The 22070-nt window shown below is 37.3% G+C and overlaps 1 protein-coding gene across 2 annotated transcripts in view; it reads left to right on the top strand.

Annotated features, from left to right (window-relative positions):
- OLA1 (Obg like ATPase 1) overlaps positions 1-22070 on the top strand; it is a 144577-nt gene that overhangs the window by 117987 nt on the left and 4520 nt on the right. The window contains exons 8-9 of one of the 2 annotated variants that reach the window (XM_040971734.1): positions 19882-19959; positions 20644-20740. In XM_040971734.1, coding sequence (XP_040827668.1) covers positions 19882-19959; positions 20644-20740 — 175 coding nt within the window. Of the gene's footprint in view, positions 1-19818; positions 19960-20643; positions 20741-22070 lie in introns of both variants that reach the window. The other variant, XM_040971732.1, reaches the window with a different exon arrangement.

The following is a 22070-nucleotide window of genomic DNA, read 5'->3' as shown; positions in this document are numbered from 1 at the left end:
GGACAAGAGGTTGTTCATGGTTTCTGTGGCAACTGTTTTGTGTTTTAAAATTTATCTTATTAATGTGTAGGAATGTTTTTAGGATATTATGTGTATTTGAAGATCTAAACCATTTATTTGGATTGAAGAAACTTTTCTCCAAGTATAACACTACTCGAATGTTACCTATAGCTTTTAACTCTCAAGACCACTACAGAGCACAAAATATTTGCCCAACTGGTAAATTGAACTGTAAGTCCCACTGTGGGAAATTGCTTTGCTGTGCTCCAAACAGCAGTTATCTTAGTAATTGTACCTGAATTCTTTGTGGCTAATAGAGCGTGGACGTCCATTTTACAAACAGAAAATTATTTCTCTTAAATACTTTTAATTAGAAAGCCTCCAAGCAAAAGGCAAATCAGTAGGCTGTAGGGAAACGTTTAAGTGCACGTTTTTAATTGTTAGTGCAGAAAAGTGAAATTCTTTTTTCCTTTTAGTGTAAAGCTGTACATATCTGGCATTTCACATTCTAAACTGGAGCTCCCAACAAGGAGCTTATCAGAGCAAATTGTCTAGTCCATCCCCTTCCTCACTCAAAACCTAATGACCCTTTATCATCATGGTTTAGATTGCTGGACACAGATGTGAGAAAATACAAGTAATCTACAGGTAACTACAGTAGCTGCACTGATGTTCTCAGAGAACTGACTGCTGGGAAGATAAAGAGCTTCCCACAGAGTCTGTGACTTTCTGGCAGCAAAGCACATCATGAGCTCATACATGAAGTTTTATTTGCTGAAGATTCACAATAAGATGCATTAGAACATTCAGCAGGGACTCTTTTTAGATGAGCATCGAAATTCTGGAGAGTTATTAGTTGATGCACCAGTGCATAGCATCACACAGGAAAAAGAAAAAGTTCAACAATATTAAATCTTTCTATGGACACCAAAGCTGATGGCCACAGTGCAGTGCTAAAACTGACTTCTCAATATTTATATAATCTTCTACAGACTCTATAAACACTTTCTTTTCGGGAAAGGCTGAGATTCTTGGCTTTCTGAAAGAGTTTGGTTGTGCTTTTTATTATGAAAGCAGAACAGCAGTTTTTCAAGCTTTAGTACCTAATTGCATTTCAAAAGACTTGCTTATGGCCAGGTGTTCTGCTTTTGTTAGCTGCTTAGATTGTGATCAGGGAGGTAAACTCATTTTTCTGTTTGCATGCAATTGAGTAATTTACCATGAAAAGCATGATCAGTTTTGGGATAAAGGTACTGCACCTGTGGCTTAAGTTTTATAATTGTTAGCTTGACTATTATTTGCAATAATCATAGTTTCATACCGCTGTAGAAAACTACAATGCAAAATAAATTTACTTTATCTTTCTTTTAATGAATGAGATGTTTTGTTTTTAGTGAATGAATTTGGTTTAAGTTTGTTAGATTGGGGTGAGTCAATATGAATTAGACTGTCTGAACTTCAGGTGTGTGTTTCTTTCAAAAGCATTTGCTCATCATATTTTTCTAAAAGCTAATTAATTTTGTTTCTGTAAAAACTATAACTACTAGATTAGAAATAGACATATTACCTTCATGTGTCAAAATGAATTACAGTTTTCAGTTCATTTCTTTAAATTATCATTTTAGTAGCTGAAAGATAAAAATAATTTTCAACAATCAGTATGGTTAAGCAGTTGGCAAAACAGCAAAAAAGGCAATGAGATATCTGATTCATTCACTCTCATGGTTGCCTGTATGTACTTAGCACACTCAGCTAATTAGAGAAGATGCTGGTTAGGACGCTAATTTTTTACTGATTTTTAACTCAAAAATATTATAAAGCTGTACCTTTAAAAACAGTTCTGTGCAGTTGGAATACTAGAGTTATCTCCCACATCTGTGCGTTTAAAAGAACTGATATTAAGTTTTTAGTATAGGAGGACCAGTAAGTAACGTTGAGAGCTTATTAATATCTTATTGGAAAACAGTCAAGACAAAGTATCTGTAAGTACTGCTGATCGGGTCGAATGCCAGTTCTTCTCATAACAGTTAGTGTCATTCTCTTTTGAGGTTTTTATCAGTGAATATTTTCAGTTTATCCTTATATTGAAAATATTTGTAGTTGGATGGCATAGATTAAAATAGAACATCGAAGAATTGTTTGAGGCAGTATTATGCGTTAATTCTGTTTTTAGTTTGCTGTAAGATCTAAAGAAAAAACTATATTTGTTTCCATTTAGCAGCAAATAGGAAACACAGAACTCAAAATTCTACAAAGTACATTTTCTTGCCCTCTTCGTGTTTAAAAGGAAAGAAACCAGAGGAGCATGTGCAGTGTAAGATTGTTTTGCATTTTTGTTTTTACATCACCAGATTAAGTATAATGAAACCCATCTGCAAATTGTAGGAACTACTCGTCGGTTTTGTCAAGAATTGTAGTATGGTTTTTTTCCATTCTTTTTCTTCCAGTTTCTTTCTTTTGTTTTTTTTTTTTTAATTTCAATGAGATATACATAAAATTGAAAACCTTGTCTGTTATAAAGTTTTGTTTGAGCTTTTTAAACTGAGTGATTAGCAGAAATAATGACCCTGTCAGCCTTAATCACATTAAAATGTGGTTAACATCATTTAATTTTTTCCACTTAATATGCAAAAATTTCCAGTAGATTTGCAGTGAAGGCCATTGAAATTCCATTAGAACAAGAATAAAAATTTCAGGCATCATTTATTCAGAGAGGGAATAAAGGTCTCGATTGAGAATTGCTGAATCTTTCTGTTAGAAACACTATGAATCATTATATTGAATTGTAACTTACATTTTGATAGACCTGTTTCTGGCTTTGAAACATCATGTTTCATCATTTTCATAAGAAGAAATAAGCTAGAATTGCATTACTGTTTATTTTGTGCCACTTCAACCTGCTTGAATTTTAAGTAGAAAATTGGTTATACTCTAGAAACATGATAAGAATTATTTTAAGACATGGAACAAACTGCCAGGCCTTCCCACAAAATGGGCGGGTCATATTTTAAGTATTTGTATTGTTGCATGCCAAGGAGAACATTGTGTTGAGAACCAAATGATACCAGCTCTTTCCCAAAGTTCATAGCTTATCATTTATCAGGCTTCAACTGCTATGTTATGCTGCATTAGTTATGTATGAATTATAACTGAAGAACATTGTATTGTTTCTAATATTTATCCTTTTGTGATCATTTTTGATATTTCATTGTAATGTGTTCACAGAATAGGGAAGTAGGAACACCTGTATTTTCCTTTAAGCAGTGCCTACCATTTGTGCTTTCTTTGGCATGTTTGCATTTGCCAGTATCCTGTAAAACTCACATTGTGCGGAATGTTTCTCCCATATGGAAAAAAAAATAACCGTTACTGTATATACCTGATAAGCGGAAATGACTTTCTGGGATTGTTCCTGTCCCTTGGGTAATTAAGTAATTATACAGTTTTTTTTTTAATTTGTATTTTGTTTCTGAACCATTTGGACCTATTATATATTTATATTGTGTGTACTTTGTAGTAAAAATGCCATTGGAAAAATTCATCAGGAAGGTTGTGAATGCATATGCTATACACACCATCCTGGCCTCTTTTTATGTACATGGAAATCTAAAAAATATTTTATTTCTTTGCTCTACCCTTACCACTTGCTCCCTACCATAGTCGCCTCATGCCTCCTCAAAAATTTCTTATTCAGTGTGATGTCCCAGACTATTTGCTCTCTGTCATAACAACATGTTTATTTCCTTTTTCAGTCCTTAACTCAAGCTATTTAATCTCACTTGTTCATCTCTTGTGTTTCTGTCTCAGGGAAATTTAAATTCTATCAGAATACAGAGCATGCCTGTCCTATTAGTTTTATAGCTCCAGTGTTTGGCACTGGCCTCAGGAAATATTGTTGATTGATCAAATGGCTGGCTGGATGAAATCCATTGGATTTATCATAACCCTTTGTTGCTGTACGGACTTTTAGTCTTTGTTAATGAAGTATCTGGATCATTTGTCGGTGTGTTGGATACACCTTTGATTCAGAGCAGAGATGGATGAGCTATCTGTGCTAGGAGTGAGAAAAGGTTTTCTGTAGCAGGTTAGATTTTAAATATTTTTGACTGAGTACTGCACAGTCCCTCTTGCACGTTCTTAACTTTACCATTGTTAACAGGAAAAGTAGCAAAGATAAAGTCATTGTTTCAATAAAATTTCATTTATAGACACTGAAAATTAAGTAAACTTCATATATAATTTCACTGTCATAAAATAAAATATTCTTTTGTTTTTTAAAAAAAGTCATTTAAAATGTAAAAAGAAACAAAAACATTCTTTATGCAGGCCCCCCCAAAATGTATTTAGTGGTTTGCTGAGCCAAAGCCAGCCCTTCTGTCCTACCTGTGGTTATATGTCCCCATTCCTCTTCTGAGCCATGTCCTCTCATGCACCATCAGTTTTTCCTTCCTTAGTCAGTGTCTCCCAGTAGTACAGAAGTGGGATGTTATTCCTCCAGTCCATTGGGATCCCTTACCTTTCCTACTGCAGCTCATCTCTTCCTTCGTCCTTGACAGTGTTATGTGAGTATATGCTTGTACAGAGTCCTCAGCTTCTGCAACAGGTTCAGCCAACTGCAGCACTGAGATGTTTTAAGAAAAATTACATCCGTCTTAAACATTTACAGACTTTTTCCTTGTCGTTAGTTCTTAAACTGCTTATATTATGTCAGATATTGTAAGTAATACAGAGATCATTTTAAATATATGGAAGGTATGGGTAGGTTATAGAGAGATTCCACACTGTTTTATATAAGGGGCTTAAGGGTCCTTGGATTTTAATACTGGGCTTCTAGAGCCATTCCCCCATGAATACCAAGGGATGACTCTATTTTTTATCCCTTGAGCAGACAGAGAAGTTCAACATTATTATATGTACAAACAAGTAAATCTCATTTGGAAAATAAAGCTCAATCTGTATCTTGAGTTTTGAAAAATAAAGTCATCTATGCCAGTACTGTGGCAATATGGGTTAACCACACCTGGGAAAGCAAGAGAAGATTGCCCAAATTCCTGAGTCTCTGCACTCACATGAGGATCTTGGAAAAAAACTCTTGGCTCCTAGCTTTGTCCTAATCCAGCCTTGGCTATTGTGCCCACTTGGGAAGTGATCCAGCAGTGGAAGATCTTATGTCTCTGCCTCCCTCTCTGTCTCCATGGAAGAGATAAACTATGTAAGTATTAAATAAAATTACATATGTAAAGTGCTTGTCAATATTTCCTCCAAAAAAATGTCATATCTTGAACTGGCAGAGTAGCCTAGTGGCTAAAATCCTTCCTTTGCATGCGCCAGGATCCTATATGAGCACCAGTTTGTGTCCCTGCAGCCCACTTCCCATCCAGCTCCCTGCTTGTGGCTTGTGAAAGCAGTTGAAGATGCCCCAAAGCCTTAGGACCCTGTACCCAGAAGCTCCTGGATCCTGACTTTGGACTGACTCAGTTCCAACCATTGCAGCCACTTGGGGAGTAAGAGTGAGTCAGCTCCATTTTGGGGGTAAGAAAAAGTCTGTGATGAATGAAAGGACACTTCTTCTGTACTAGGTTCTGTCCAACACCGCCATCACCACCCTCTTTTTAAAGATATTACTTCTTTGAAAAGCAAAATTTCAGAGAGGAGGGAGAGATTGTCCATTCATTGGTTTACTTCCCAAATGACTGTAGTTGTTGGGGCTTGGCTTAGTTAGGCCAATGCCAGGAGCCCAAAACTCTAGCAGGTCCCCCACATGGGTGGCAGTGGCCCAAGTATGTGGGCTTGCAACTTGTCCTTTCCAACAGATTCCCAGGTGACAGGTGCTGCTGGATCATGGATCCTGTTTTGAGAAGCTGTGCTGTTTACTGCTGATTGAAGCGTGTACACTCTCCTCTTTGCCCATCTTGAAGTTCATGGTTTTGAACTGTCAACAAGAAGGCATCTCCGTCTGAACAACACTCCCTACATATAATAACCGCAGTAAGAGAATCTGTTTTCAGGATTTCCTATCTTTGTCACAATATCAGTATTCTCTGAATTATTTAGGATTAAGTTCTCTGAATCACTTTGACATATTTCTTTTTGTTAGTCACAACCAATTCCATCTTTTTTTTTCTTGGACATCTGGCCTTTGTTCTTCAGTTACACTGCTCATAGACCAAGACTAAAACCTCCTTATTTCCTATTTAAGTTGGATAGCAGCCTCCTGATTTTACCATCTGTAGGGCATTCTGACTTCTTTTTGAACTTTCACCCTGCCATTTTCTCACTCTATAGTTCTTTGTTGAAATGTGGGAGAATATCTTCACCAGCTAGATAATACAGAAAGCTCCTGGCTGAGTCCCCAAGGGTACTAACCCTATAAGCGGAGTGATGGGTCTCATTATACAAATCTCTGGTCATCAGAAAACAGTATTAAGAAAATGAAGACTAGCCACCTTGGAGAATTCCACTCATGGTGTATGTATCTTATAAAGGATTGCATGCAGAGTATGTTTTTAGGATTCCTGCAAAAGGGCACCTTTAAAAATGTGCTGAAGGGACATGAATAAACGTGAAGAGGTACATAGTATGTTTATGTCATCATGGAAAGGCAGGTTAAAGCCACAATTGAATATGATTTTATATTCACTAGAATGGATAAAATCAAAATAACTCATGTCACTAAGTGTAGACAGCAAAGTAGATAAATCTTTAAAAAATAATCATTTATTTTTAATTGGAAAGTCATGTATACCAACAGAAGAAGATACAGAAGATACTCTTCTGTCTGTTGATTCACTCCCCAAGTGGCCGCCAACAGTCATAGCTGAGCCAATCTGAAGCCAGGAGACAGGAGCTTTTTCTGGCTTTCCATGCAGGTGCAGTGTCCCAAGGCCTTGGATTGTCCTCCACTGCTTTCCCAGGCCACAAGCAGGGAGCTGGATGGGAAGTGGAGCAGCCAGGATACAAACTGTGGTTCCATTGCTACAAATTATAATATTAACTCAAAAGAAATGAAAAAATGTCCATATGCAGTAATATTTTTATTTTAAAAAATTTAAAAACAGCCTTATCTGTGTTAGTGTAATGGGTCAGAGCAGCAAACAAATGGATAAATTGTGTATTTTGTACTATGGAAGTTATCATGTACCTTGTTAGTAAAATGCATGGAGAGGAGATGAGGATGACTAGAAAGAGGCAGGGACAACTTTCTGTGAAAATGGACATTGGTTTGCAGTTACTATAACTAGCGAGGTCAACTAGTATAGCCCTGGTTATCTTCAAGAAGATAACAACAATGATACTCTTAGCTTATTCCTACCAACCCAGCACTTAGCACACTATCTGGCAGTAAATATTAAATAAATACTTCTTGGATGAATCAATATTATATTCTCTATTCACTGTGGGGTTTTTTTCCTATATTTTATAATACTGTTTCAAGAGCAGAGTGACAGAGTTGTAAGGGAAGATTTGTGCATCTACTGGTTCACTCCCCAAAAGGCTGTTGATGCCCAGGAATGAGCCAGGCCATGCAAGGACTTGAACCTTCATTCCCTGCCTTCCAAGTACACTACCAAAGAGTTGGATTGAAAGAATAGTCAAAACTCAAAATGGTTTATAAGCATCCTAAATAAGGATTTAACTCGCTGTGTCACAGTGCCTGCTCTACTATAGTTGTTGTAATCTTTACCAGTTTGATGGACAATATTATTTTTATGTTATTGTGTTTAGTTAACACTGAAAAGGTTTGTCACATTTAATGACTTTTAGACTAATTATTGAAAGATAAAAACTTCTATCTCAATGTGAACAAAATTGAAAATAGACTTGTCAGTTGCAGAGTTTGATTTCCCAAGGGGCTGATGTTGTGGTACAATGGGTTTAGCTGAAGCCACCTATAATGCTAGCAGCAGGGCTCAGCACTGCTTCAAGTCCCAGCTGTTCTACTTTCCATCCAGCTCCTGCTTAGCACCTAAGAAAGTGACAGAAATGGGCCCCTGCCACGCACTTAGGAGACCTGATTGGAGTTCCTGGCTCCTAGATCTAACCTGGCTTATCCCAACCATTGCACATGACTTCTCTCACTCAATACATACGTTGATCCATCTTTTCCTGGGAATTTCTTTGCTTTCTTACTAGCCACACAAAATCCCAGCTCTCTTTGTGAACTTCCTTATTCATACTGAATAGGTATGCAATTGAAAACACCATTAGATGAAGTTCTCAACAATTTCTGGTTTTAATGAAGCCAAATTCTAATTATATTAAAACTGTGGGTAAGAGATCAGGGCAACCCCTATTAATGCCTGGGGCACTGCACCCTGCCCCTCTTGCAATTGCCAGTTTGTTTTCTCTTTCCTCCCCTCTCCCTCACCTACACTGCTTTTTCAGGGATGCATCCCCAACATCCAGCGTAAAGGCCATTAGTACGAGGGGTTGCTTAGTACATATTTTTGCCTTCACTAGGTTTGACTTCTTTCCTTTCCTCCCTATCTACAACAATCATTCAGACAAGCATCCTCAGACATGGAGACCTGATTTTTAAAAGAAACTGCCATTCTTTACTTACAACCCATCTCACAGTATTTGTTAATTCCACAGTAACTGTTGAGAATGAAAAAGATCCACTCACTGACAGGCAGCAGCCAAAACTGGAGCGAACATTTGAAGACCTTTATTCAAGGCACTTTAATCCTAATTATCAACCTATTAGAGCAGGGTTTTTTTTTTTAAGATTTATTTTATTTTTATTGGAAAGGTGGATATACAGAGAGGAGGAGAGACAGAGAGGAAGATCTTCCGTCCGATGACTCACTCCCCAAGTGAGCGCAACGGTCGATGCTATGCCGATCTGAAGCCAGGGGCCTCTTCCGGGTCTCCCACTCGGGTGCAGGGTCCCAAAGCCTTGGGCCGTCCTCGACTGCTTTCCCAGGCCACAAGCGGGGAGCTGGATGGGAAGAGGGGCTGCCGGGATTAGAACCAGTGCCCATATGGGATCCCGGGCGTGCAAGGCGAGGACCTTAACCACTTGCGCCACCGTGCCAGGCCCAGAGTAGGTATTTTTTTGATATAGCTGATTAAACAGAAGCTTGAGGAGGTTAAATGGCTTTCCTAAAGTCAGACTGCTAGGACACAAAGAAGCTATAATTTGAATTGATGCTTGTACTACTCCAAAACCTGTTTTTTTCTGTTGGCCCTACACTATCTCCACAAGATCAGACATTACAGGATAATAACGTAAGAAACACTGCTGATTTTTACTTTTAGATTATTTCTCAGATTAGTTTTGGGATTTGGTAGCGTTTTATTTAGCTGTAATTCACATAAATGAATTTCTCCCTTTTAAAGGGCACAGGTGGTAGGCTTTTAATGTATACACAGTACTATATTACCATCACCACAAACTCCAGGACTTTTTCACTACCCAGAAAGAAGCCCAGACATGCTATCCTCATTGCCCCCTCTAACTAGGCCCTAGAAATCACCGAACTACTTTCTGCCTCTCTGGATTTGCCTGTTGAGGTTGTTTCAAATAAAATGCATGATATAGTATGCAACATTTTTGTGCTTCTTTGACTTGGTATAGTGTGCGTGTGTGTGTGTGTGTGTGTGTGTGTGTGTGTGTGTGTTTTAAAAAGATTTTGTAAACTACAATAGAATGTTATTCCCTGTTTAAATGCTGAGTCTAGCAAAAGACAGAAGATTCATTAAGTTAAAAAGCAGCTTTTATAGAAAGTGAGGGAGTGACATAGAGAGAGGTTCTTCCATGTGTTGGTTCACTCCCCAAGTAGCCATGATGTCCAGAGCTGAGCTGAACTAAAGCTGAAAGTCAGAAACCTCTTCGAGGTCTCCCACACAGGCACAGGGTCCCAAAGACTTGGACCATCCTTCATTGTTTCCTAAGCCCATATACAAGGAGCTAGGTGAGAAATCAAGCAGCTGGGATTCAAACCCTTGTCTATATGATGCCAGTGGCACAGGATACAGGATTAATACACTGCACTACTGGCCATATTTTAAATTTCCTTTTTTGCCTCATCTTCTTTAGAATAAGTTTCAGCTTAATTTATTCTTATTCACTGATTCACCCGAAGTTTCTTGAGTATCTGCTTATGATAGGCACCATTATGGATGGTGCTAGAGATAATACAGAGAGCAAGGTATTCAACAGTTCCTTGCTATAGAACCTGGACAAATGGCGCCACCAATACTGATGGAAACAATAGATGTAAAGTACATAATACAGTAAGTGCTATGGGGGAAAAAGTCAAGGTAGAGAAATAGAAAGTGACAGAAAATGGAAAGTTAGAGTCCATTTTGTGGAAAGATGCCAAAAAATAGCTTTTAGACAGAGGTCTGAATGAAGTGCCTGAAGATTTTAGTACTTGTAGTTGTTCAATTTCTGGCATAGGCCATAAAATGATAGCATTTTCCATCTAAAAAGGATCATTCAATAAGTGAACTTTAGAGTCCTTAAAAACACCAAAACCTACTTACGCAGACGACCAACATAACAATTTAGTGGGTCATGAAAATGTTGTAGCAGTGAATATAGCTGCCACTTGGGATGTTGTGTCCCACATCAGAAAGCTTGGTTTGGGTCTGGCCCACTCTTCCTCTCTCCCTGTGTCTCTGTATATGTTTGTCACTCTATCTTTGAAGTAAATATTTTTATTTTAAACTAAACCACTCTGAAACATAAGAATGGAAGGTCTAGAACCTCACTGTCTCCACATTGCGCTCCCACCCTTTCTCTATCACCTTAGGAAATCCAGTAGATTTAGAACAAGTTGAAAAACAAAACTACATATGTTCACAGAGGAGTAGAGTAAAGCTAACAGGTGTTAAGTAACCAACTATAATCATCCAGCTATGTACAGGTTGAACAGCTCTTATCTGAAGTGCTCATGACCAGAAGAGTTTTGTCTTTTGGTGTTTTTCAGATTTTGGAATGTTTGGATAGTTTTTATAAGTTGGTGATCCTTAATTTGAAAACCCACAGTGTTTGAAAATCTGACACAGGTGTCATGATATGTGCTCAAAAATTCTGCGGTCAGTATACTTAAAAGTTTCAACTTTCATTGTGTTTTTAGATTTCAGGTTTTCCAATGGAGAGTTACTCAGTCATAATAGGTAAACCTGTTTTCACTCAAATAACCTATTCAGGTAATGTTGATCCTCCAATGTATGCCAAGAGGATATAATTCATAACAAAGATACTTGACCTCAGATGTTCCTGCTGTTATGGAAGATAATAAGCAGTTTATAGTGTCCAGTGGAATGTGATCATAGAGCTTACCAATATGGAAACTCAGGGAAAACTCTAGAGAAGTCTTTGTTTTAAAGAACAGATTGGAGTTAGACTAACTAATTAAGCGGAGCTACAGTCAGGTAGAAGAATTCCCAAAATGTTACAATTATCAATATTGGGATGCTTTCAACTACATATACCAAAGACAATTCCTACATGTAACAGTACCCAGGTAATCTATTCAATGGATTTGTCAATTCAGTGTCCTGTGCTAACAAGAATAAAAAGTTTCTGAGCCCAGCACGGTAGCCTAGCAGCTAAAGTCCTCACCTTGAACGCGCCGGCATCCCATATGGGCGCTGGTTCTAATCCCGGCCGTGCCACTTCCCATCCAGCTCCCTGCCTGTGACCTGGGAAAGCAGTCGAGGACGGCCCAAAGCCTTGGGACCCTGCACCCACCTGGGAGACCTGGAAGAAGCTCCTGGCTCCTGGCTTCGGATCGGCATAGCGCTCTGGCCATTGTGGCCATTTGGGGAGTGAATCAACTGATGGAAGATCTGTCTTTCTCCCTCTTTGTATATCTGATTTTCTAATAAAAACATAAAAAATAAATGTAAAAAAAAAGTTTCTGAGGTGAGTGTTGTGGTCCGGTGAGGTTAATCTCGCATTTGAGACAATGACATTCCATAACCGAGTACCTAATTCAGATCCTGCTCCTCCGTGCTTTCGGTTTATCTTCCTGCTAATGCACTTGGGAACTCAGCAAATGATGGCTAAGTACTTAGGTTCCTGCCACCCACATAGGAGACCTGGGTTTCATTCTGTATTCCTAGCTTTGCCCTGTTCTAGGCCTGGCAGCTATCTCTTTCCCCCTCTTTCTCTCATTCTTTTGTCTCTGCGTGTTACTCTTAAAAAAAAGAAAAAGATTTTCCTAGCTCTCCCATTTTCTTTTGTAAAAAGAAAAATTTGAGAAGACAAAAAGAGACAGAATGTTCCCATGTGCTGGTTCACTCTGCAACAGCCAGTGCTGAGCCAGACTGAAGCCTAGGAGCGAGGGATGTGAAGACCAAGAGTATGAGTGGGCTCATTTAAGTAACAGAGCCCATCTACTTGAGCTGTCACTACTTCCTTCCAGGGACCGCATTAGCAGGAACCTGGAACCCGAGTACTTCAGAGTGGGACTTCAGCATCTTAGCCATTGGACCTAAACACTCCTCCGTTACTGTTCTTCTCATCTGAGAATGGGCGCCAGAGTGCCTGGGGGGGGGCCGGTAATCACCATTCACAGTAGTGTCTCACAGAGGTTCTCCTCTCAAGAGCCACAAGCACGTTTTGAAACCTTTTCCTAAAACACCAAGCAGGCTTCCTACACCCCCTCACTGTCTCCATGAAACCAGACCTGGTTCACATGCTCACCTTAAAACTGTGTGCCAACTAGAAGATGGAGCACTCTGATTGAGTCACACTGAGTAGAACTTACTCTGATGTTTTCTTTCCATTTGGTCATTTGCTGCAAAGAACTTAAAAACAAAAATGGAACCCTTTTGTTAAGCATAGACACTGTTTCCATGCAGTGATTACGTGATCATTGCGTGTAAACAAATGTACGTATTAACTGTTTTTTCAAAGTGTACAGAGGGCTAGATAAAGTCACAGTGAAACCAGTGTTGGGATAAGTGCTTTTAAGGTTTCTTACTTGTCATAATACCTATTACTTCATTTTTTTTATTACCGTCTATTTACCAGTAGTCAAGAAACTTGTCTGTTGTCGAAAGAACGACAAAACTTAATTTTCATTGGCTGCATGAAGAATGCCCATTTCTCTATTGAGTTCATTTCCTTATGCGTGCATGGGCATGCGTACTCACACACGGGCTTATTAGAGTGACTACAAACGTTACTTTTCCGACAGTGGTTCTGTGAGGTCCTCACAGGGAACAATTTGTAAAAATATTCATTTCACTTGATATGAATTTAGACTTCACAAAGTGCTTTCTGCTGGAACGACTTCCTATTTATTTACAGACTCCAGGGGGCAGGGATTTGCCACAGCGTCTGGGTCACCGCCTACCTAGGTCTCTTGTACTGTGTTGGAGTTCCTGATTCTGCCTTCTTGCTGGTATGCATTGTGGGAGCAGCAGGTGACAGTTTGGATGACTGGGTGCCTGCCGTTCATGTAGGAAGCCTGGTTTGTGTTCTGAGCTTCTGGCCTAGCCTGGATTTCACAGGCATTTGGGGATTGAACCAGGAAACTGAAGATAGATCTTTCTGTTCCTTTTTCAAATTAAATGTACATAAAATATAACGTCAACTGCAAAGCTAGATTACTGCAAATGTTTCTTGCAATGTTGAGTTTTATTAGAATAAGGTGATTGTGTCTTATAAAGTAAAAAAAAAAACCCTTTTGATCTTGCTTATTCAATCTAAATTAGGTTGATTATTTTTACAGTGATCTGAAACTTCAACATTATGGAGGATTCAAAACAAATATTTTTTTTCTTGAGAGAGTAGAAAATACTCTCTGGTGTTTCAAAAGGGTCTGTGGAAAAGTGATTACATTGGATCAGGTTGTGGTATAGAGATCCGGACTGATCCATGAGGGCTTTATGAAAAGGGTGGTACAGACAAATGTGCTCCATGTGTCTCTCTGATGGGTGATCCTTCTTCCCCACACAGTGTGTGATACGCAGCCTCTGCCTTCATCAGACTCCAAACCAATGGGGATGCCTGAGTTTGGACTGTGAGCCAAAACAAACCCTTTCTTTATGAGTTGTTCCTGCCACTCAATTGGTGTGGTGATGAAATGGTCACTTAATACAGTTACAGACATCACACTTTCTGGTTTTGTGCTGTTTTTTCTAAAGTCTTTTTTTTTTTTTCTTGTCCCGTGCTTCTGAAAGTTTAACAAGTTTATATACTTCCTGGGGGTCTTGCTAAGGTGCAGACTCTGGTTTAGAGTAGAACCTTAGACTGCATTTCTAACAAGCATGCATGTCATATGGTCACACTCTGACTATTAGAGTTGTCATCTTCATTCCGTGCAACTCCCTGAAGTCAGACCACAACTGTAAAGTTTGAAGTCTCTTAGGTTTGTCACAGATGGGATCTTGCAGAAGAGAGATTCAACTTATGCATTACTCAGACTATTCAATTTAGACTAGAATGGGAAGTATATTTTTGTTTTTAACTACTAACTTTCTAGTTAGTAATGTTCATAAATATCTGTTCAGAAAATATCTACAAGAAATAACATGAAATCAGATTTTAGCAATTTTTCGCAAAGGATTTTATTTATTGTCATTTCAGAATCATTTAAATTTTACCCCAAAAATTGTAAGGTAGTAATAGGAAGAGTTCCTGTATACCCCTTGCCCTATCTCCATTTCCGTGTTATATTCATGTTTTTATCATACCAAATTGTCTAGTGCTAGTTTTTTTTTTTTTTACTTTGAAAGCATATTATTTATGACATATTTCGGATTTATGTTTGTTGGATTAATTTTGGTGTGGGTTTCAGTATCATTTGTAAAACATCAGATTAATTTTTAAATACAAGTCATCTTTTAAGACATCCTTATTTCTTTAAATCTTACTTTTTATTTTTAGAACACTGTGAACTATGTTCATTTCCATCCTTGGTATTTAGAACATGGAAAAGAGGGCTGTGATACCTTGAAGTATTACATTTGTAAACGATTGTAAATTCACATAGATATTCCAGAGTGAAATACTGCAGATTTGAGAGAGCTCTAGTATTTAGTAGAGATTCATAACTGTTAGTGTAACTTGGCTTTAGTGCTGGATTGACTCATCTTTAAAGAATTCTCAAGAAATATAATCAGAATTTAAGTGGCTGGTGTAGTTGAAAGGCTCAAAGTACCTGAGATGTAAAAATTAAGTCAAGAAAGTTCTTATTAAAAGTATGCTAGAACATACATTTTATGTGATTTTTGCGCAAAATATGAAGTGGCACTATTGGAACTGTACTTTTGCTTTGCAAAGCCAACCATTGTTTTGTGAAACCTCTCAGTTTCAATATATACGTGAAAATAATATATCTGTATCACATAGTTGGAGTCGAAGTATAAAATCTATTACAGTGAGTGATGGTCAGAAAATTTTTCAAAAATACTGCAGAATACTATACAGGGAGGATTTAATTTTGATATAGAGAGCTTCCAATTAAGAAAGTGGACTGAGCCAATATAGAAAGCTCACTTCATGTGCCTAAGATACAGAAACACCAGATAATATAGCCAGGTATGGGTGGCATTGATGGTGGTGTGGTAGTTGTTGAACACACAGCAGGACTTAAAGGCAAAAAAGGTTTTCTGTAGGTGCCAATAATAAGGAAATGCAGTGATGGTACCAGTGCAGTTGACAGCACAATGGGCTATACTCATTCAAAAAGCTTAGAAGATGATTTGCTACTTGGAAAATACTCCTGTATTAGTCTATCTTTGTACTGCTGCTTAAAAAAAGAAAACAATACAGATAATACGTAAAGGAAAAGACTTTTCAGCTCACAGTTTCAGAAGCTGAAGCTTCAAGATTAGGCAACTTACCTAGGCCACTCTGGCCACATCACAACATAGAAGGTGGCTTCCTGTGAAAGGTGTGAATAGCTTATGAGACCAGCATGAGTCCCTTTTGAGGATATTGCCCCATAACCTCAATCACTTATACTCAGCTCCACCCATAATACGATCGTACTGGGAACCAAGTCACCATTATGTGAGCCCTTGGGGAATAAGCCACTACTAAACCATAGCCACCCGACTCCTTCCAGATAGGGAAATAACTTGGTCTCAGGAAATTTAGCGCAAGAAACTAAGCCGTAGATAGCTCTATCCCTGGGGATCACTGGATTCCCTTGGAACCTAACTACTACTACTGCCACTGCCACAAAGACTGGCCATTTTCACATACACACACGCGCAAGTGAACCAACTGTCTCTAGAGGTTCATTAGCAGGTGACAAATGGGAGCATGGGGGGGTGGTGATATTCAAGAAACCAAAAGTAAAAATCTGAAAACAACTTTTATGTTTATGTTGAACTAGACAACTCATTAAAAAAGATTGAAAATTATTCCCCAAAATTAGGTAGCTTTGAAAAACAAATAAAATTTTAATAGCAAAATTAAAATCTAGGAAATCAATGTAAGCTAACCCTATTAAATTTTGGAATCTGGACTTTAAACATCGGATAAGAACATCAGAATAAAGATTAGAGGCATAGCCCAGTTCAGTGGCTCGCTTCATTGGCTAAATCCTCACTTTGCAAGCACCGGAGTCCCAAATGGGTGCCAGTGCACTCTATTTCCCATGTAGCTTCCTGCCTGTTGCTTGGGAAGGCAGTCAAGGATGGCCCACAGCCTTGGGACCCTATAGCCACCTTGGGAGACCCAGAAGAAGCTCCTGGCTCCTGGCTTTGGATCGGCTCAGCTCTGGCCATTGGGATTAAAGCTCTGGCCACGTAGGGATTAAAGCTGCAGGTCAAACATCTGTCTTTCTTTCCTTCTCTGTCTAAATCTGGTCTGCCATTCCAATAAAATTAATCTCTTTTTTAAAAAGGGCTAGAAATAAATTTGAGACATTCTTTTTTAGCAATTTAATAATAAAGAACTCAATCTACAACGAAGACAAAAAATTATAACTGAGCAGTTTTTCTCAGAAGAGTGATCAGTGTTTTATTGGTTGTCCTGCTTTGATGCTTTACTTTGGCATCATTACCAGGTAGTAAACTGCAGTAAATAGAAGCTTTTCTTCACCTTAATTACTCCTAACTTTAAGAGAAACAAATGTGGCTTGGTCTCCTTGTTTTGGTCACTACCAATTAGATGGTATACATTTACACATTTGCTGATCATGCCGATATTATTCAGTCACTTTGGCAGAATATGCTTGGGATTGTTCTCCAGTAGTTGTACTGAACTTTAATTTCCCATCTCCCATATATGCCAGTGGCACACATTTTTTAAATGACAAGCTAGAGTTTGGGGTATGGTTTATAGTAAGAGAATAGACTTTTTACAAAAGGTAAGTAGTCCCTATGGGGTTCAAACTTGTGATCTTTTCCTCATTAGCACATTTTTTTGTAATGAGCAGGCCTAATAGTTCGTAATCTTGAAATTGAGGCATATTTTTAATTACTCAGGAGTAAGACTTATTTCAAAGTCTATAATTAAAAATCATGTTAGGACATTTCTTACTTTTGTTTGATAGTAAAAGTCACAAAAGACAGGCAAAGAACATAACTCACTTTTCATCTTCCCTGTGTTTTCTATGACAGTGAAAGTCACAAAAGTGAAGCTTGCAGGCAAAGAGCCTAACTCACTTTACGGAAAGTGCTACGGCACCTTTTTCTTTTACCGAGGCTATAGCAGGTCTGATGTCAGTCACTTTAGAGACCTTTAGACCTCAGTGCTCATTTACTGCTAAAATGTACCAGCTCTGCTTCTGCATTATGAAGATCATCTGTCAACACTTTGAGATATTCTCCTTTGTTATTAAGCTTGTGATGCTCTACACTGTCAGGTTTTTTGCCAATTATAGTTAAGGTACAATGGTGTATTCACAGATCAAAGTCTCACATTGGCGGTAGAGGAATGATTTGTAAGTCTTTATTCATCTGAATTGTACAATAGAACACCTGAGGAATGCAAATAATCCCTCTGAAGACCCTGCAGGAAAGGCTGTTAAAATCACAGGGTAGAACTGTTGTTATTCTGAATTGATATTTTAGCCAAAGTAATTATTTCCTAGCTGTTTTAATGTAGTTCTAGTCTTATCAGTTGTGTTGAACATATTTGTAAGATATGTGTATGACATTTTCATATTATCCTTTTTCCTGTTTTTTTTTTTTTTACTTTGATTGAATCTGTGTTTGGTATGTGATCTGCTTTTTCCAAATTGCATATTTGATTCTAACTTGTGAAAGTATATTACTAAACCATTGATGTGATAATATTTTAATATAGAGTTTTGTTTGAATAGTCTGAAATCTATAAAGTAACTTAGACTCGGGATTTTTTTAAGCAGAAGTGCTAATTTAAATTTTCTTTATTTTTGATATGTCCATAATTTTAGATAAGAAAATGGCTGGTTAGAATCACATCTTAAGCTCTACGTTCTTTATTCTACAATAAATTTAGGAATTGGTTCAATTTATAGAGTGAACATAACAGGGAAATGCTATTATGAAAATCAAAAACCACTAAGAACACATTGGAGAGTACCTACTGTTTTGTAACAAACATGTACAAAATGTTGTGTGAGTTTTTCATTATCCTAAATACTGCTCAGTGGGCTATATTCTTAATTTTCTAATAAATCTGATTTGCTGTCATCTTTTAGTTGAGTATTGATGGACTTGTGACTCTATTCTCGCTTCTTTTCCCCTGAAATAGCATTTACATTGATGATTTAAGGAATTCCTGCCACAATATTTTGCTGTAATCACTTGCAGCATTGATATAAATATAGCAGGCTAGTAGAATTATTTAAGGCTATCGCATACATTAAAATTTGTGATATAAATTTCAATGAAGTCTGTAGTCAGTCTTATACTAAATTTAATTCTAGAATCCTCTGACTATATGCTATGATTGGGAATGAAAATTAATAACTAATTGTTTCCTGCTTACACACATTCTTTTTGTTACAAGTTTACAGTATAACATGTACTATTCTAATCTCTAGTTTTTCAAATAAAGAAGCTAAGCATTGGTAACCTGCCTGTGCAGGAAAAACTAGGAAGTAGAATTGGAACCTATTCATAAATATGCCACACTGATTTGACTTACATTCCACTTACCTCTTTGCCAAAATACTCCATGCTTTGAAGGGGGGAAAAGAGATTCAGTAATGTCTTTTCACGCTACAAAATCAGTTACCTAACTGATTTGGCTTTCCACATGCTTTGTGATGAAAGGGAATTTGTTTCCTTTAAAAGTTCTATCTTTCATCATGCTGCAGAAGTGATGTACGTGTGAACTGTGCACGTGCTTGACCATGTCTGTAAATCTATATTCCTGTATGTTTGCTTTGGTTGGCACAATTCTTTCTCAAAATCATGGACGCCTGTAAATTCGCTTATTCCAAGAAGGAACTAAACCTGGAATATAGATACCTCAGCTGAACAAATCACATTTATTTATCAAGCACTTTTCCAGATTAGCTAATATCTTTAAGCTGACTCCTATGCAAACAGAACTTAATGTTTTCTGTGTTTTATATTGACTTCATAAAAAAAGAAAAATGTGTGAGGCTATCAAGGATACAAGAGTTAATGCTGAATAGATTTATTCTAACTAAAAAGTTTAAAAATATTTGTGTAATAGTTCCTATGTATAATGTGCTAAAGTAAAACTAGATTACAGTAAAATATTATGGCGTGTACCTGAAGCAATTGCAGCCTGTTAATGTCTTGACCTTGGAAAGCTATACACAAAAAGATGGCATCATAAAACCGTGCAATTCTTATGAATATGTATGTGCTACTTGATAATAATGAATGTGGTACAGTCATGCATGCACTACAAGATAATGTTGTGCCCTTTTTTGTCTACAGGTTGATAAAAATTAAAGAGTGGGTGGACAAGTATGACCCAGGTGCCTTGGTCATTCCTTTTAGTGGGGCCTTGGAACTCAAGTTGCAAGAATTGAGTGCTGAGGAGAGACAGAAGTATCTGGAAGCGAACATGACACAAAGGTTAATTAGCATTCATTTTCCCTACACTTTATTATCAACTATTTCCTTGCAGTAATTTAATTGCTTGCGCTGATAGAATAATAAATGACAGAGTAATTACCATTATAAAGAGGGAATCTTCTCCTTTCTTTACCATGAGACAGAGTGAAAAGATTTATTTTAAATTAAGTTTTTAACTGTCATCTGTCATCTCTGTACAGTGTTTTAATTATAACATAGGTATTAGTTATGTATATTTTTGCAGAGGGATGATCGCCAAAACTCTTTCGTCATGTTGGGTGGGGGAGGGTAAAGGCTGAATCAGTTGCCATAATTTTTTCTGAGTAACAGTAATATATTGTTTAAATATTGAATTTCAGTCAAATAATTTTGCTTTCATGCCCCACATCCTAGGTATAATTAATACTGAATGAAAATAGCCATAGGGTGGGTAGAGCTAATTTTTCTTTCTTACATAGTAAACAATTTAGAACATGGCTATCTTCAGGCTAAAAATACAATTAAAACCGGTTTTAGAAGAGATCTTGCTTTCTGACCTCTTCACATTTTCAATGAAAGATGAATGATAATTTACTCATATTTTTAACATGCCCTGCGTGAAATGAATATTCTTAGTTCTAAATCAATCTTCAGCAACAGTCAGCTTATGTAAGTATTGAGAGAATTTGTTTCATTTTATTTCAGTGCTTTGCCAAAGATCATTAAGGCTGGGTTTGCAGCACTCCAGCTAGAATACTTCTTCACTGCAGGCCCAGATGAAGTGCGTGCATGGACCATCAGGGTAAGATTCATACTTATTCATCAGCTATATCCAGTTCCACACTATTGAATTCAGATTGATATCACTGACTTTGAAGTTTGTCATGGTGGCGGTTAGCTAGTCATTACAGATGAGGTTTTTGTCCAGGATAACTTTAATTATTTGTGAGCTGCTGAACAGTGAAAGTGGAGCGGCATTGATTGAGGCAGGTAACAATTGATTCTGCCTATTACATAGTCTGAATTTCTTCATCCTGTAGAATCTGTCTACCCTCCTCCTGTGGTCAGAGATAAGACGCACCAGTATTGTGCTTGCTTAATCTGTGTGACTGGGTTTGTCTGCAGTGAAATTGATGTTGCTTTTCATTTTGTATTCACCTAAGTTTGTTTGGGTTGCGGGTGGTTCTTTCCTCCTTTGCTTGCTCGGATTACATTTTCAGCAATAAAAGCAATATGACATCATTATGCTCTTCATAGATACACAGCTGAAGTCCGTGTGTAATAATTCATGCCCTTTTTATTTGAGTCCATGAAAATAATATTTATTTTTAATGTTATATGTTCAGTCTTCTTTTAAACTGTGGTGTCTTTTAAATATTGATGTATATTAAATACAACCAGAGAAAGTGACTAATTTATTCCCAGAGGACAATAGAAACTGAACTGTAATGGTTTGCTTCTCAATGCAAATATATTATAGCACACTAGTTACTCTTGGAAAATATTTTGAAATATATTTAGTCTTAAATAGTGTGTTGCAGAATGTGAAAATAATACCAGAACTTCTAGACTCCATGTCTTGTTCAATCTTTTGTTATGCTTTTTAGAAATATGCTGCATGAGAAATTTTAATGCTGCTTTATTTCTGTTTTCAGTGACTACTGTAATTTATTGGTGCATTTATTGTGATTTAGTATGGATAGAAACATGGAGGCAATTCAGCATAATGTTAAATGCCTGTTTGAATGTGAGATTCACTCTTTATAAGACAAAATGTTTTTAATTGACTTCTAACCAAAGTCCTTTTATATAGACTTTACAAATTAATGTTAAAGCAGCCCAAGGTGCTAATAGGCAAACCTACAGTGTTTCTTTTTACTATATGTTTTAAAGATGTATTTTAAAGCCGTAAAGCCCCAAACTTAAATAAAAGAAACAAGAAAGGATGCTTTGGGCTTGAAAATGTGAAAGCTGGTTTATCTTAAGACTGATTGTAAGTATCTGTGATTTAATGTGCTAAGATATTTAGTCAGGTAAGCATCAGTGAGTAGCCATATTAACCCAATACATCTTTTATTGTAAAAACTGTGCTTTATAGTGTCAGACTTCTTATCACTTTAGCATGCTTTATT

This window comes from Ochotona curzoniae, unplaced genomic scaffold, assembly GCF_017591425.1.
Source record: "Ochotona curzoniae isolate NIBS_2020 unplaced genomic scaffold, NIBS_Ocur_1.0 contig_2210, whole genome shotgun sequence".
NCBI classification, from domain to species: Eukaryota; Metazoa; Chordata; class Mammalia; order Lagomorpha; family Ochotonidae; genus Ochotona; species Ochotona curzoniae.
The sequence above is the reverse complement of the archived record's forward strand: the minus strand, read 5'-3'. Positions and strand labels throughout refer to the sequence as shown.